The 16194-nt window shown below is 43.6% G+C and overlaps 1 protein-coding gene across 2 annotated transcripts; it reads left to right on the forward strand.

The window, feature by feature from the left end:
* The first annotated feature begins 575 nt into the window (after positions 1-575).
* On the forward strand, positions 576-15948 carry prpf8 (pre-mRNA processing factor 8). Of its 2 annotated transcripts, none has more exons than XM_072392529.1 (43): positions 576-773; positions 1353-1494; positions 1610-1778; positions 1991-2155; positions 2282-2500; positions 2592-2804; positions 2972-3097; positions 3248-3353; positions 3673-3863; positions 4034-4153; positions 4271-4460; positions 4607-4726; positions 5000-5134; positions 5254-5383; positions 5509-5705; positions 5833-6039; positions 6440-6603; positions 6694-6820; positions 7005-7197; positions 7786-7973; positions 8071-8309; positions 8406-8552; positions 8643-8853; positions 8980-9096; positions 9210-9457; positions 9564-9743; positions 9857-9992; positions 10250-10419; positions 10548-10677; positions 10786-10932; positions 11064-11224; positions 11373-11564; positions 11813-12050; positions 12177-12305; positions 12633-12746; positions 12847-13020; positions 13250-13443; positions 13588-13827; positions 13978-14119; positions 14241-14381; positions 14501-14640; positions 14871-15073; positions 15334-15948. In XM_072392529.1, exons 2-43 carry the CDS (start codon positions 1362-1364, stop codon positions 15486-15488), a joined length of 7041 nt encoding a protein of 2346 aa, XP_072248630.1. In that variant the 5' UTR covers positions 576-773; positions 1353-1361; the 3' UTR covers positions 15489-15948. The 2 variants fall into 2 exon arrangements, with proteins under 2 accessions (XP_072248630.1, XP_072248629.1); XM_072392528.1 differs by having other exon boundaries at positions 576-765.
* The last annotated feature ends 246 nt before the right edge of the window (positions 15949-16194 follow it).

Raw genomic sequence — 16194 nt, forward strand, 5'->3', positions numbered from 1 at the left:
CTACAACAACAACAATGTCGTACATGTTTAGATGAAAAAAAAAATTGGCATGACAAATTTTCTTTAAATAGAAAAGGCAAATATACAGTGCCGTGCAAAAGTCTTGAGCGATCCCTCATCTTTTCAACCGGTCTTGAGTAAGGGTTCTCCATTCTTTCTTGAGGTCTTGTAACATTTTTCTCTGAACAACATTACTGTGTTTTTCTAGTATTATGAGAGGAAATTGACAAGGCTAGCACTTGGCTACACATCATAGTATACACAAGGGCCCACTAAGACGATTTTACATTCGATTCGTCAAAATGGTCAAAATGATGAACTTGATGAGCCATTGATACGTTTATGAACTTGTATGAAGGGAGGAAGAGGCATCACCTGTGCTTGTCCTCCATGTTGGTTATTTAAACCCTGCAGAACGTACTCCAACACTACAGGGGGCAGTAGTGCGACGGAAATATAATCATCCGGGTATTCACAAGAAACCGCTTGTTCAACGTATGCGCATTTTTATTTACGTAGATTCACGTCCATTTCAAGATAAGAAGCGTTCAAATCTGGCGTAAATCTTGACTGTGAATTCTACGGTAGTGCGCTAATCGTGCGGCTAGCGTCGTGGGTTATGCAGTTGTGTGAAAACAGCTCAACGCAACATTGACGCGGAAAAGAGACAATACGGCCTTAAGAAGAAGAAGGAAATGTTGTAGTAGTCGATTGGAAGTGGTTCAAGGCTGCGTTCAGCGTTAAGAAGACGCCTTCGGAGTGAAGGTAGAAAGGTGTGTGGTGTTGAAGACTCGTTTTTGTTCATGAATAATGCGCAGCCGTTAGCCGCTATGCTAACGTTAGCATTTGGTTAGCTTATATCCCACGCTTGGCACATATTTTATCATTCCCGTGCGTCGACTAGTGTGTTAAATAACACGAGTACATTGTATTGGGACGATTTGTTAACAAAAACCTGACGTAATATTGCACGTTTTCGTCAAATTTCAGGTGATTTATGCAAAGTGTGATGGTGTATAAGTTTTTGACTCTGCCGCTGGGGAAGCCATGTTGAGCTGAATTAACAAGCATGAGGTTATAGTTACGCAAAGAACTTACTTTGTCCTAATTTTATATAGTTTTGACATAACAAATAGTCAAAAGCGTTAATGCTTAGGAGTTATTTCGACTCAATAGGTGTAAAAAAATGAATAAAGGATTAAATGTTAAAGTTTCTCGTTAAGTCTTTTTTTCCTTCTTAGTAAAATAGGTCTTTTTTTAACTCGAATCCCTATTTCTTAAGGTATGAATAACATGCAGTCAAGTTTTCGTGATGTAGAGTAATTTCATTTTGGTTTGTTTGTTTTGATCAGTGAGGCACCATGGCAGCTACCTTTCCCTACAGAGGTGTCCCTCCGGGGATGCCACCAGTTGTTCCACCAGGTGTACCCCCAGGTGTTCCTCCTCCTGCGCCTGTCCCAGACTACATGTCTGAGGAAAAACTGCAAGAAAAAGGTATTTTTGTTGTCACTCGATTTTTGCATTCACATGGCTTGCTGATAAGAGATGGGTTATTTTATGGGTGGATGGGATTAGACTTACTCATGTGAAATGTCACCCAATCTCACAGCAAGAAAATGGCAGCAGCTGCAGGCAAAACGCTACTCGGAGAAGAGAAAGTTTGGCTTTGTGGATGCCCAAAAGGAGGACATGCCACCTGAGCATGTCCGCAAGATTATCAGGGACCATGGTGATATGACCAACAGAAAGTTTCGCCATGACAAGAGGGTCTACTTGGGGTAAAACTGAATTCTGTGTTCATGATATATTGATCCAAAACCCTGATATAATTTATTGTTCTGCTTTTCTGAATATTTGTATGTAGTGCAGGTATAATGTAATACCCGCCAAAGTTTTAAACTAGTTGCCTTTATGCACCTCTTATTTCATTGTTATTCAGGAATATCACTGTAGCTTCACTACATCCCATGTCTTTGCCCTTTTTGAATAGTGCCCTCAAGTACATGCCCCACGCAGTGCTGAAGCTGCTGGAAAGCATGCCGATGCCCTGGGAACAGATCCGAGATGTGCCCGTGCTCTACCACATCACCGGAGCCATTTCCTTTGTGAATGAAATCCCCTGGGTCATCGAGCCAGTCTACATTGCCCAGTGGGGGTAAGAGAAAGTTTGGACTTCCTTGCTCTAGTTTTGTGGCATCCGTTTGATTATTCACATGATTGTCAAATGCAATGTCTGTATTTCTTTAGTGTCAAATCATTGGTATTTCTTATCTAAACCCAGCACCATGTGGATCATGATGCGTCGTGAAAAGCGTGATCGACGACACTTCAAAAGGATGCGTTTTCCACCATTTGATGATGAGGAGCCGCCTCTTGACTATGCTGACAACATCCTTGACGTGGAACCCCTGGAGGCCATCCAGATGGAGCTCGACTCTGAGGAAGATTCTTCAGTTGCGGAGTGGTTCTACGAACATCAGCCACTCAAAGATACTGCCAAGTGAGCCTTCACAACTCCCTTAAAACTCTTAAGACGTAAAGATGTTTCATATTTAGCTGATGTTTAACTTTGATTATTTAATTTTTTTTAGGTTTGTGAACGGAACAACTTACCGGCGCTGGCAGTTCACGCTGCCCATGATGTCAACACTGTACCGTCTGGCCAATCAGCTTCTGACAGATCTGGTTGACATGAATTACTTTTATCTGTTTGACCTGAAGGCCTTCTTCACTTCCAAGGCCTTGAATATGGCCATCCCAGGAGGACCTAAGTTTGAGCCGCTGGTCAGAGACATCAACCTGCAGTACGTACCTCCCATCTGTATCGAACGATATATTTTTATACTAGACTGTGAGAGTCACTTGGCTCGAATACTATAGAGGCATTTGTTCAACTTGTTTTTATGCATATTGTTTTTGTTTTTATGTTAAATGTTTTGTGCTATAGATGATCTCTCTGTTTCTCCTGCAGGGATGAAGACTGGAATGAGTTCAATGACATCAATAAAATCATCATCCGACAGCCCATCAGGACGGAGTACAAAATCGCCTTCCCCTACTTGTACAACAACTTGCCGCATCATGTGCACCTCACCTGGTAAAAACCAAATTCTTAAAAACTGAGCTTATTACACGGAACATCAATTAATCCATGCTACACAGATGTGAAGTGAAATGGTCAACTGAATTGCTTATGTTCATTCGCTATATTGGCTGTAAAACGGGACATGTGACTCCTAATCTGCAGGTATCATACACCAAATGTGGTGTTTATCAAGACGGAGGATCCTGATCTACCAGCGTTCTACTTTGACCCGCTGATCAACCCCATTTCTCACAGACATTCTGTCAAGGTTTGTGTTGCAGATTATCTGCCTTTTATCTTTGGCAGTTTAAGAAAAATGAATATTACCTTCACAAAAGATCCAGGTGACTTGTTGAGTTAAATCCTCTTACAAAGGCGCACTTGCATTGGTCTGCTTGCCTGTGCGTAAGAACTAGAGGAATAATAAAATGAATGGTTACCTTTGATACATTACTGGCTGCAGCTGCAGATAACCCCTTACCATTCAGATATCACATGATGGTTGAACATTTAGACGAATAATACAGTTTCTCTCTTTACAAGTTAAAGGCTCTTAGGTTGTTTTTCTATCGTCTTGCCCCACTCAGAGTCAGGAACCTCTCCCTGATGACGATGAAGAGTTTGAGCTTCCCGAGTATGTGGAGCCCTTCCTCAAAGAGACCCCCCTCTACACTGACAACACAGCCAATGGCATCGCTCTGCTCTGGGCTCCGAGACCCTTCAACCTCCGCTCTGGTCGGACAAGGCGAGCCATCGATATCCCCCTGATCAAGAACTGGTGAGCAAACTGTCATGTTGGAGCAAAAGTGAACTTGCTCTCCTTGACTGACTTAACTTAAATCAGATGGGTTAGCTTTGTGGGAAATGTGCTATTAATTGGTTTCAGTTGTCGAACATCTACATTTTAAGAAAAACAGAACAAATGTGTGCTTTTAAAATGGTCTACAGGTACAGAGAGCATTGCCCTGCAGGACAGCCAGTGAAAGTACGTGTGTCGTACCAGAAACTGCTCAAGTACTACGTGCTCAATGCTCTCAAACACAGGCCACCCAAAGCCCAGAAGAAGAGGTGAGCATCATTGAATGTGGTTTTCTGTTTTACCTGTCTTTTTTATTTAAAGCTGCATCTGCTCATAAGTCAGTTTTTTTTCTTTTCCTTCAAGTTTTTGCCTTTGTTTTCTTTCAGGTACCTGTTCCGCTCTTTTAAAGCCACAAAGTTCTTTCAGTCCACAAAGCTGGACTGGGTGGAGGTCGGCCTGCAGGTATGCAGACAGGGTTACAACATGCTCAATCTGCTCATCCATCGTAAGAACCTCAACTATCTACATTTGGACTACAACTTCAACCTGAAGCCTGTCAAGACGCTGACAACAAAGGTACCATTTCCAGAGGAGACCCACTCGCTAATAAACTTGGATTTTGATTCATGTCCCAGGAAAATTAGGTTTTAGGCAAGAACAAAAGTGCTCATTACCATCTGAACCTTTTTAACCTCCAGTTGTTGTTATTGTTTGTTCTCCAGGAGCGAAAGAAGTCCAGATTTGGAAATGCCTTCCACCTGTGCAGAGAGGTTCTGCGTCTCAGCAAGCTGGTGGTGGACAGCCATGTGCAGTACAGACTGGGAAATGTTGACGCTTTCCAGGTTGGTTTGATTCAACTTTGCACAATTAATCCCATTTAATTATAACAAGTTGAGCCACAGCATAGATCCAAGCATCATGTGTTGAGTTATAAGGGGAGTTTCTTCAGTCATAGAGAACAAATGGGGGAAAATACATTTAACATGGCTTGAAGTTGGTCTTTTTCTGTTCTTCAAGAAGTGTCCTTATTGTCTCTATTTTAACATTAAATGAAAATCATTTTTACGCTTGTTTACAAGGTGATTTATTTATGTATCTGTTTTCCTGCCTTATAGTTGTCTGATGGGCTGCAGTACATCTTTGCTCATGTGGGCCAACTGACAGGCATGTACCGCTACAAGTACAAGCTGATGAGACAGATCAGGATGTGCAAAGACCTGAAGCATCTCATCTATTACCGGTTCAACACCGTGAGTAAACGCATGATGCATTTGAACTGCTTGGACACAAAAGGGAATACATTTTTCTATCAAAAACTGCACTTAAAACCCTAAACTTGTATTGCGTTACCTTCTGTTTGTTAAATCAGGGACCAGTGGGCAAGGGTCCAGGTTGTGGATTCTGGGCCCCTGGCTGGAGAGTGTGGCTGTTCTTCATGAGGGGCATCACTCCGCTGTTGGAGAGGTGGCTGGGGAATCTGCTGGCCAGGCAGTTTGAAGGTATGTGTACAAATATCTGTATTAACTGCTTAAGCAACTAGAGATGTGATGTGCCCATTTGGAGATGGTCTGTGGGAGGAAGTGTGCCAGTTTTAGCAGCAGCTTTGTACAATTTGCCACAACAGGACGTCACTCCAAGGGTGTTGCCAAGACTGTGACCAAACAGCGCGTGGAGTCTCACTTTGACCTGGAGTTGCGTGCTGCAGTGATGCATGACATCTTGGACATGATGCCCGAGGGTATCAAACAGAACAAGGCCAGAACCATCCTGCAGCACCTCAGTGAGTCCTGGAGGTGCTGGAAAGCAAACATCCCATGGAAGGTCAGTGGTTACTGTGATAGTCATTGATTCGCACAAGTGCTGATCCCTATGAATGCTAAACTACAATATTTTTCATGAATTTTGGACTGAAATTGACTATTTAATTTTTCTTTCGATGTCCTTTCAGGTGCCAGGCCTCCCCACTCCCATTGAGAACATGATCCTGCGTTATGTGAAGGCCAAAGCTGACTGGTGGACCAACACCGCTCACTACAACCGTGAGCGAATCCGACGAGGAGCCACTGTGGACAAGACAGTGTGCAAGAAGAATTTGGGGAGACTGACCCGTCTGTACCTGAAAGCTGAGCAGGAGAGACAGCACAACTATCTGAAGGTAACACACAAGAACATTTATTTTATTTTAAATGTCTGTGCTTGTGAATTAATTAGCTGGTTTTGTTAAATTCTGGTTCTTTTGTGTCATTTAACCTTAACATAAATGCTCTGTTTATTACGAACTATTATCTGCTTGTTTATGGACTCCTCTCACAAAGGCGCACTTGCATTGGTCTGCTTGTCTGTGCGTAAGAAATGGAGGAATATAAAAATGAACGGTGGTTTTCTAGTTGCTGGCTGCATTAGCAGTTTGCTCCTCACTGTTCAGATATTTAACAACTTAATACACAAGCAGGGAAATATAAAAGTGCAGTTGCTTCACATCATCTAAACAGCCAAAGTCTTTAATCTCACGCTTTGAAACATGTTTATTGAGATGCCTATTTTTCTGCTCCCAGGATGGTCCCTACATCACAGCAGAAGAGGCTGTGGCCATTTACACCACCACTGTGCACTGGCTGGAGAGTCGGCGGTTCTCGCCCATCCCCTTCCCCCCGCTGTCCTACAAACACGACACCAAGCTGCTGATCCTGGCACTGGAGAGGCTCAAAGAGGCATACAGGTAAACATGCTTGGAACATGACCAAATTCATCAGCGAATGTTTCTGCCCAAACACTTGTTTTTGTAAATTTTTGACATTGTGCCCCCCAGTGTGAAGTCTCGTCTGAACCAGAGCCAGAGGGAGGAGCTGGGCCTGATAGAACAGGCCTACGACAACCCCCACGAGGCCCTTTCCAGGATCAAGCGTCACCTGCTCACACAGAGAGCATTCAAAGAGGTCAGCTCAAAAGCTCAAAGCAGATGCTTTATGGGATTTATTTTATTTTTTTATATCCGGGGATGTTTGTTCTTGGAAAAAGTGGATTTGAAAAAGAAAAAGACATTTCGTTTTTTTTTTTAAGTCACAAGTCTCAATTCACTATATTACAACTATTTAAGTGTCAGAACACGGTCTTTTGCAGGTTGGTATCGAATTCATGGATTTGTACAGCCACTTGGTGCCAGTCTACGATGTGGAACCTCTGGAGAAAATCACTGACGCCTACCTGGACCAGTACTTGTGGTACGAGGCAGACAAGAGACGCTTGTTCCCACCCTGGATCAAACCTGCTGATACCGAACCACCGCCGCTGTTAGTCTACAAGTGGTGCCAAGGTAAGGCCCGCCCCAGACTCTGTTACGAGGTGGTGTATTGTGGTTGGAAAAAATGATTATCCAAGCACTGTTAAAGTGAAAAACTTGGGTTTATTGAATAGTTCTGGTACAAGAAAGAGCAAGACTTCAACACAGGCACCTGTGTCAGAGAGTAGCTCTGACTTAGTTTGAGTGCATGTCATATTATACCTGAACACAGGAGAAGGAAAAATGTCTGTGTATCAGGCCTTGTGGAGTGCACAAAACAGGATGAACAATGAAATACAGACATGTTTGATTGGAAACGTCTTATGCCTTTAGTGCCAGGGAAAGAAGATTAAATCTTACAAGTGATGTCTGGGAAAAGAGACCAAGTTTCACAAGAAACAAAAATAGTTGTGCATCAAGTGCCTGGGAAATAATATCAAGTGATTTAAACACGATGAGACACAATCATAAGGCTAAATAAATCTAATCATGCTGTTGAATATCCCAGTATTGATATGTATTTAACTACAAATTTAGCCTCATTTCATCATCAGCTCTCAGATGTCTAAAGCTTGTTCCTTCCAACATGGTTCCATTTGTTTGTTTGTTTTTTCTCCAAAGGCATCAACAACCTGCAGGATGTGTGGGAAACTGCTGAAGGAGAGTGCAACGTGATGCTGGAGTCCCGTTATGAGAAGATGTACGAGAAGATTGATCTGACGTTGCTTAACAGGCTGCTGCGTCTTATTGTGGACCACAACATTGCTGACTACATGACAGCCAAGAACAATGTGGTCATAAACTACAAGGTAAGCCTCTCGCCTGTTTAAAAACACTTTTCCTACGATGTGCCAGTTATGCTTTTCCTGGTATTTGAGCTCCGCCGCGTCTCTTGTCTTTACATAGGACATGAACCACACCAACTCTTACGGCATCATCAGGGGGCTCCAGTTTGCCTCATTCATTGTCCAGTATTACGGCCTGGTGATGGACCTGCTGGTGCTCGGCTTGCACCGTGCCAGTGAGATGGCCGGCCCACCTCAGATGCCCAATGACTTCCTCAGTTTCCAAGACACCGCCACAGAGAGCGCCCACCCAATCAGACTGTACTGTCGCTACATTGACCGCATACACATCTTCTTCAGGTGGGATTGAAAAGCCAAGCGGTTTTGATCGTTTTACCCAAACCGTATCAAAAATCGAAATAGTGACAACTTTTTTTCTTATAATTGGTCTTCTAGGTTTTCTGCTGACGAGGCCAGGGACCTGATTCAGAGGTACCTGACGGAGCATCCAGACCCTAACAATGAGAACATAGTGGGTTACAACAACAAGAAGTGCTGGCCTCGTGATGCTCGCATGAGACTGATGAAACACGATGTCAACCTGTGAGTTTATCTTTAGATCTTTAGAATTTTCAGCCGGAAGTTTGTTGAAATGAATCTCATTCTTTGTGAAACATTTGGTCTCATTCCCAGTGGACGTGCAGTATTTTGGGACATCAAGAACCGTCTGCCCAGGTCCGTCACCACAGTCCAGTGGGAAAATAGCTTTGTTTCAGTCTACAGCAAAGACAACCCCAACCTGCTCTTCAACATGTGTGGCTTCGAGTGTCGCATCCTTCCCAAGTGCCGCACCAGCTATGAAGAGTTTACTCACAAGGACGGAGTCTGGAACCTGCAGAATGAGGTGAGAAATAAAAAGCAGATTTGCTAATAATTGCTAATAAATTACGCTTTTTTTTTTTTTTTTTTTTTAATAAATTTTTTTAAGTGGCTTTGAAGTAACCTTGTTGTGTTTTCCCATTGTGTTTAGGTAACTAAGGAGAGGACTGCCCAGTGTTTCCTGCGTGTGGATGATGAATCAATGCAGCGTTTCCACAACAGAGTGCGTCAGATCCTGATGGCCTCCGGATCCACCACTTTCACCAAGGTTAGCAGGAATCTTTCGTTAAATAAACTCCCCTGGAGACATGCAGGTGGATAAAAGTGAAAAGAAAAATAAACCTTTATAACAAAGTCACCGTGTCTTGTTTTTACTTCCAGATTGTGAACAAGTGGAACACGGCTCTGATCGGACTGATGACGTACTTCCGCGAGGCTGTGGTCAACACACAGGAGCTCCTGGACCTGCTGGTGAAATGTGAGAACAAGATTCAGACGCGTATCAAGATCGGCCTCAACTCCAAAATGCCTAGCCGCTTCCCTCCTGTGGTCTTCTACACTCCCAAAGAGTTGGGTGGCCTCGGCATGTTGTCCATGGGTCACGTGCTTATCCCACAGTCAGACCTGCGGTGAGTTCCCATTCAGCTCAACCTGTTTTTGTAAATACCTTTGTGACTTGTTTTTCTTGTGTGGCGCCTGGGCATATCAGCCACTCAATTGTCTTTTGTTTACCAGGTGGTCCAAGCAAACAGATGTGGGCATCACACACTTCAGGTCTGGAATGAGCCATGAAGAAGACCAGCTCATTCCTAACTTGTATCGTTATATTCAGCCGTGGGAGAGTGAGTTCATCGACTCTCAGAGAGTCTGGGCCGAGTACGCCCTCAAGAGACAGGAGGCTATTGCCCAGAACAGGTACACTGCTTATTGGCTCGTCAGTGCTGATGTGTTTTGATTCTTTGGAAATGCTCTTCTTTACTGATTTGGTAGATATCGTTTTGAATTGAAATGCATTTTCTTTGTTCCAGGCGTCTTACCTTGGAAGATTTGGAGGACTCGTGGGACAGAGGAATCCCCCGGATCAACACACTTTTCCAGAAGGACAGACACACACTGGCTTATGACAAAGGCTGGAGAGTCAGGACAGACTTCAAGCAGTATCAGGTATGATGGAGATGCCCCTGATGTGTTTATCAGACGGCTAATAAATGATATTTAGGGGGCCTTCTGATTATTTTACATGTCTTAAACCAAGAACGTTTAAAAACATGTCTAAATTTATCGGGACCAGTGACAGTAAACGCCTGTTGTTTTCACTTAAATGTGCTTCTTCATGTGAATTGTTTTAAATATTTTTAACTGTAACAATGAACACCAACACGCACTCACTGATTGTGTTAATCTTTCTGACTTGGGTGCAGGTGCTGAAGCAGAATCCGTTCTGGTGGACTCACCAGAGGCACGACGGTAAGCTGTGGAACCTGAACAACTACCGAACAGACATGATCCAGGCTCTGGGTGGCGTGGAGGGTATCCTGGAGCACACCCTCTTCAAAGGCACTTATTTCCCCACATGGGAGGGTCTCTTCTGGTGAGAGCACTTTAACACTAAGAACAGTGAAGTTGCTTTTAAGGCTGCTCTCAAAGAGGAGAAAAACCGCATTTGTTTTTGTTTGATTTGAATGCATGAAAAACACAAATTGTCTTTCTGGGCTTTAGGGAAAAGGCCAGTGGCTTTGAAGAGTCTATGAAATGGAAGAAGCTGACCAACGCCCAGAGGTCTGGTCTCAACCAAATCCCCAACCGTCGCTTCACACTTTGGTGGTCACCCACCATCAACAGAGCCAACGTGAGTAAAAACCTGCCGACGTCCAACGCGGTCGTGTTCATTTTTGTGTCGGGAATGTTGAAGAAAATCTGCACCGGTTTACAGCATTTGTTCGCTTTCTGTTTCTAGGTGTACGTGGGTTTCCAAGTACAGCTGGACTTAACAGGAATCTTCATGCACGGCAAGATCCCCACACTGAAGATCTCCCTCATTCAGATCTTCAGGGCTCACTTGTGGCAGAAGATTCATGAGAGCATTGTCATGGATCTCTGTCAGGTAGGTTCTGTTAGTTTACTCTACTTCTCATGTCGGTCAACAGGTTTTTTTTTTGTACTTCAAAGTAAAAATAAATGTCCCTCACTCTCTTCTCGTAGTGTGAATAAATGTATATTGTTTTTGGTGTTCAGGTGTTTGACCAGGAGCTGGATGCATTGGAGATTGAGACGGTGCAGAAGGAGACCATCCATCCCAGGAAGTCGTACAAGATGAACTCGTCCTGCGCAGACATCCTCCTCTTTGCGTCGTACAAGTGGAACGTTTCACGGCCGTCTCTGCTGGCTGACTCAAAGTATGATTTTTGGCGCAATATTCACATCACTAAATGTGCTCATACAAGCTGAAAGTGTGATCTGTGAAACTTCGCTTCATTTGCTGTGATGAAATGCACCTTAAAGCCGGTTTCTTTTTGCCTGAACTAAAATGTCGTCTTCCCACAGGGACGTGATGGACAGCACCACCACACAAAAGTACTGGATTGACATTCAGCTCCGCTGGGGTGATTACGACTCTCATGACATTGAGCGTTATGCCAGAGCCAAGTTCCTGGACTACACCACAGACAACATGAGTATCTACCCCTCCCCCACCGGAGTGCTCATTGCTATCGACCTGGCTTACAACCTCCACAGGTGCTGATTGTCGAATTTACAAATTCTTGCCTTTGTGTAGTATATTCTTATGGATTAGCTTGTTTGAAGACAGGCTAACATTTTAGTCCTCATGTAATTTAATTAATTTAGCGTTGTCACTAAAAAACAAATTGATTTTTACTGTTCAGCTGTTACATTCACCTTTTGAAAATTGGAAGAAAGTAATAATTCGCAGTACTAACAGTTTCTTGAAGACTTATTAAGAGTGTTGGTTTTCTCTCCTCTAGTGCTTACGGTAACTGGTTCCCTGGGAGCAAGCCTCTGATCCAGCAGGCCATGGCCAAGATCATGAAGGCCAACCCTGCCTTGTATGTGCTCAGGGAGCGCATCCGTAAAGGTCTGCAGCTGTACTCCTCTGAGCCCACTGAGCCCTACCTGTCCTCACAGAACTATGGTGAACTCTTCTCCAATCAAATCATCTGGTTTGTGGATGACACAAATGTGTACAGAGTCACTATCCACAAGGTGAGAATTGTTGAGAAAAGGAGGGTTTTAATGTTCTAAATATGTTATATTTGCACAGAAATGTAGAAAATATACATATGTAATACGTTGAATTCAGTTGCATATATTCTTAATCTCTTCCAACAGACCTTTGAGGGTAACTTGACAACAAAACCCATCAATGGAGCCATTTTCATCTTCAACCCCAGGACTGGACAGCTTTTCCTCAAGATCATTCACACATCTGTGTGGGCAGGACAGAAACGTCTGGGACAGGTGCAGTGATGATAACCACACAGTTTAAAAAAAACTTCAATCATTGGGATTGTTTTTACCCTGAAATTTCTTCTTCTTTTCAATAATAGAAAGTTATTTTTCTATCAAATTGATGCAAAATTCAGATTTCTTTCTCTCTCTCTTTTTGAAAAGATTTGAATAAACTTTAAATTCTACAACTTGGCTGATGAATCGGCATGCGATTAGATCTCCGTTTGATTCTGAACAGGAACACCCTTATTAACCCTTTCACGGGACTTGCCCATAATTTGCCGTGTTTATTTTTAGGAAACTAATTCAACTGGATCTTTTTCTTCATCTCATTAGCTGGCCAAATGGAAAACCGCTGAAGAAGTCGCCGCCCTGATTCGCTCGCTTCCTGTGGAGGAGCAGCCAAAACAGATCATTGTAACCAGGAAGGGCATGCTGGACCCTCTGGAGGTGAGACTCTTTTATGTTTGGAACTGCTATGATAATTGAAGCAATGGTGTGAATTTTGTGAACCACACCTTTTTTTTTTTTCTTCCTCTCTCTCTATCAGGTCCACTTGCTCGACTTCCCCAACATTGTGATCAAGGGCTCAGAGTTGCAGCTGCCCTTCCAGGCCTGTCTGAAGGTGGAGAAGTTTGGAGATCTGATCCTGAAGGCTACGGAGCCACAGATGGTGCTGTTCAACCTTTATGATGATTGGCTGAAGACCATCTCATCTTACACAGTGAGTTTCACTGCCAACTAAGAGACAGATCAGGATTAAATTGGTCAAACTGAGATGATCGGCATCATGGAAAAGGAATCTTCTTTTTTCTTTTGTTTACTTTGTGCAAATAATGATTACAAGACAAACTTTTCTTTGAGGTTAATCCCAACCAAATGCTCATTGTTTTGGTGATGGCAGCTCATTCCTTTATGTAACTGGAGTGTATGGTTGTCTGCTCTACCTCTAGGCCTTCTCCCGACTCATTCTGATCCTGAGAGCGCTCCATGTCAATAACGACCGCGCCAAAGTGATCCTGAAACCCGATAAAACGACCATCACCGAGCCCCATCACATTTGGCCCACGCTCACTGATGAGGAATGGATCAAGGTGGAGGTGCAACTCAAGGATCTCATTCTGGCTGATTATGGCAAAAAGAACAAGTAAGAATTGTTTCAGGTTAATTTAGGCGGTTGTTTTCAGTACATCAGGATTACTCTTTTTAAGGAAATGGATCTTCTTCAGCTCTGCAGAGCCAGAGAAGTCTAGACTTACATTTTGCATTAATAGCATTTATCTCCTTTCAGTGTGAATGTGGCTTCGCTGACCCAGTCTGAGATCCGTGACATCATCCTGGGTATGGAGATCTCTGCTCCGTCACAGCAGCGTCAGCAAATTGCAGAGATTGAGAAGCAGACCAAAGAACAGTCGCAGCTCACCGCCACACAGACCCGCACCGTCAACAAGCACGGCGACGAGATCATCACCTCCACAACCTCAAACTACGAGACCCAGACCTTCTCTTCTAAGACTGAGTGGAGAGTCAGGTGTGTTCACACTTAGTTTAAACGTCACGCTTTGTTTTGAAGCATTTCCGCACTCTGGGATGAGTAAAAGTGTGGCGTTTAGTGTTAGTTTTGAATCAGTCGTGATTTTGTTATTTTCCATTGGCTATAATTCTCCTTCTCCTTTCTCAGGGCCATATCTGCCGCCAACCTCCATCTCCGAACCAACCACATCTACGTGTCGTCTGACGACATCAAGGAGACAGGTTACACCTACATCCTGCCCAAAAATGTCCTCAAGAAGTTCATCTGCATCTCAGATCTGCGAGCACAGGCACGTATCTGTTGTACTACACCGCTGACCCAGTGGTCAAAGACCCACTGCTGCATAATGTCCTTTGTCAAGTCTTTGCAAAATAACAAGGAGAATTACTGACCTTGTCCTGAAATTCCAGATTGCAGGTTACCTGTACGGCACCAGCCCACCAGACAACCCCCAGGTGAAGGAGATCCGTTGTATCGTCATGGTGCCTCAGTGGGGAACGCATCAGACGGTCCACCTGCCAAACCAGCTGCCTGGCCACGAATATCTCAAAGTACGACATGCTCAGAGACCTCTCCGGCTCATTATTGCTCAAATATGACAAATGTCACTCAGCTGATTTCCTGGAGATCTCAAGTGCACCTTTTGTATTTATTTTCTTTCCTTGAACAGGAAATGGAGCCCCTCGGCTGGATCCACACGCAGCCCAACGAGTCACCGCAGCTGTCCCCGCAGGATGTCACGACGCACGCCAAGGTCATGGCAGATAACCCTTCTTGGGACGGAGAAAAGACCATCATCATCACTTGCAGGTGAGTTTAAGTTCAAGATGCTCTCTTGTATTCTGCGGTATGATATGTAGCTGTATTTTTGTGGTGTAATGACTTAAGAGGCCGACAGGTACGATCCAAGGAAACCGAAAACCTCTGTGTGTAAACTGAAAAGATTTTTAAAAAGTTTGTCCTGATACAAAAAGCAGCTTGTTGCACATGACTGTGTAAGAGTAGAGTTGTCTCTTACCGAAACGTGTTTTTGTTTTCAGCTTCACGCCAGGCTCGTGCACACTCACAGCTTACAAGCTGACACCCAGTGGGTACGAATGGGGTCGCCAGAACACAGACAAGGGCAACAACCCGAAAGGTTACCTGCCATCCCATTATGAAAGAGTGCAGATGCTGCTCTCTGATCGCTTCCTGGGCTTCTTCATGGTGCCTGGCCAAGTCTCCTGGAATTACAACTTCATGGGTCAGTAGCCTTCCTCTTCACTTTTATTTAGCTTTAGGTGAAGCTGCCTTTAGTGTAAATCCAGGCCACATCAACAGGCCCTCAATGTTCAATTTAATTTGTGACAAATCAGTTCATTCTTTGATTTTCCACTCTGTCCCCGCGTCAGTTTAATTGATTTTTACCACAAACCTGCTTCACGGCTCAAAAGCTTTTACCATCAGCTGTCAGGTTGATGAATTGGTGGATTCACACGATTGTATTTGCCTGTTATGCTCCAGGTGTGCGCCACGATCCCAACATGAAGTACGACCTGCAGTTGGCCAACCCCAAAGAGTTCTATCATGAAGTCCATCGGCCATCGCACTTCTTAAACTTCGCCTCGCTGCAGGAGGGCGAGATCTACAACGCTGACCGTGAGGACATGTTCGGCTGAGAGCCGGCGCTCTGCTCTGCTCTTGATGCGTTTTCTAGATGGCTCTGGCAGAATCATGTGGAGCTCGTCCAGGACAGCCCCTGTAATCTTTCTTATGAACACATGTAACTGTGATGTTTGGGGAATTTTTATGGAAAGGCTTTAGGACCTTTTTATTATTATTATTTTTTCCTACAAATGTTTTGTTCCCGCTCCTGTCTTCAATTACAATACAATAACATTTTAGTAAGTCTTGGAATTTTTGTGACTCGTTGTAAAGCTGTGCGTAGTTTTCCAAACACAGTACTTTGGGGTAAAATTTGACATTATTTCAGAAAGTTGAAGACCTGCTTCCTCTTTGCCTTTGGTGAAATGAAATTGAAAGTTGCATTTTCATATTGGTTATTCCCCGTTACTGTGTTCTTCTGTACATCCTGTGACATTGTAGCCTGGGTTTAAATAAAGATCACCTTTTTATAAACCTTGTTTTGACATTTTACTCTCTTGGTGCTTCTTCTGAAATATAGACGAGGGGAAGTAAAGAATTTATGTCTCTTTTGACTTGCTTCCCTTTTTGGGAGTTCAAAGTACATCTACAAAAGCTCGGTTTTGGTTTCACAGCACGTCTCTTGGGTGTTAAAGTTGGACTTGCTGTTTAAAGAACTGCTGTATTTCACTGGTTTATAGTGACGCTTCCATCTAATTCAATCTCACTGCTTCCTATTGT

Source organism: Leuresthes tenuis, unplaced genomic scaffold, assembly GCF_036924035.1.
Source record: "Leuresthes tenuis unplaced genomic scaffold, fLeuTen1.0.hap1 SCAF_9, whole genome shotgun sequence".
Lineage (NCBI taxonomy): Eukaryota > Metazoa > Chordata > Actinopteri > Atheriniformes > Atherinopsidae > Leuresthes > Leuresthes tenuis.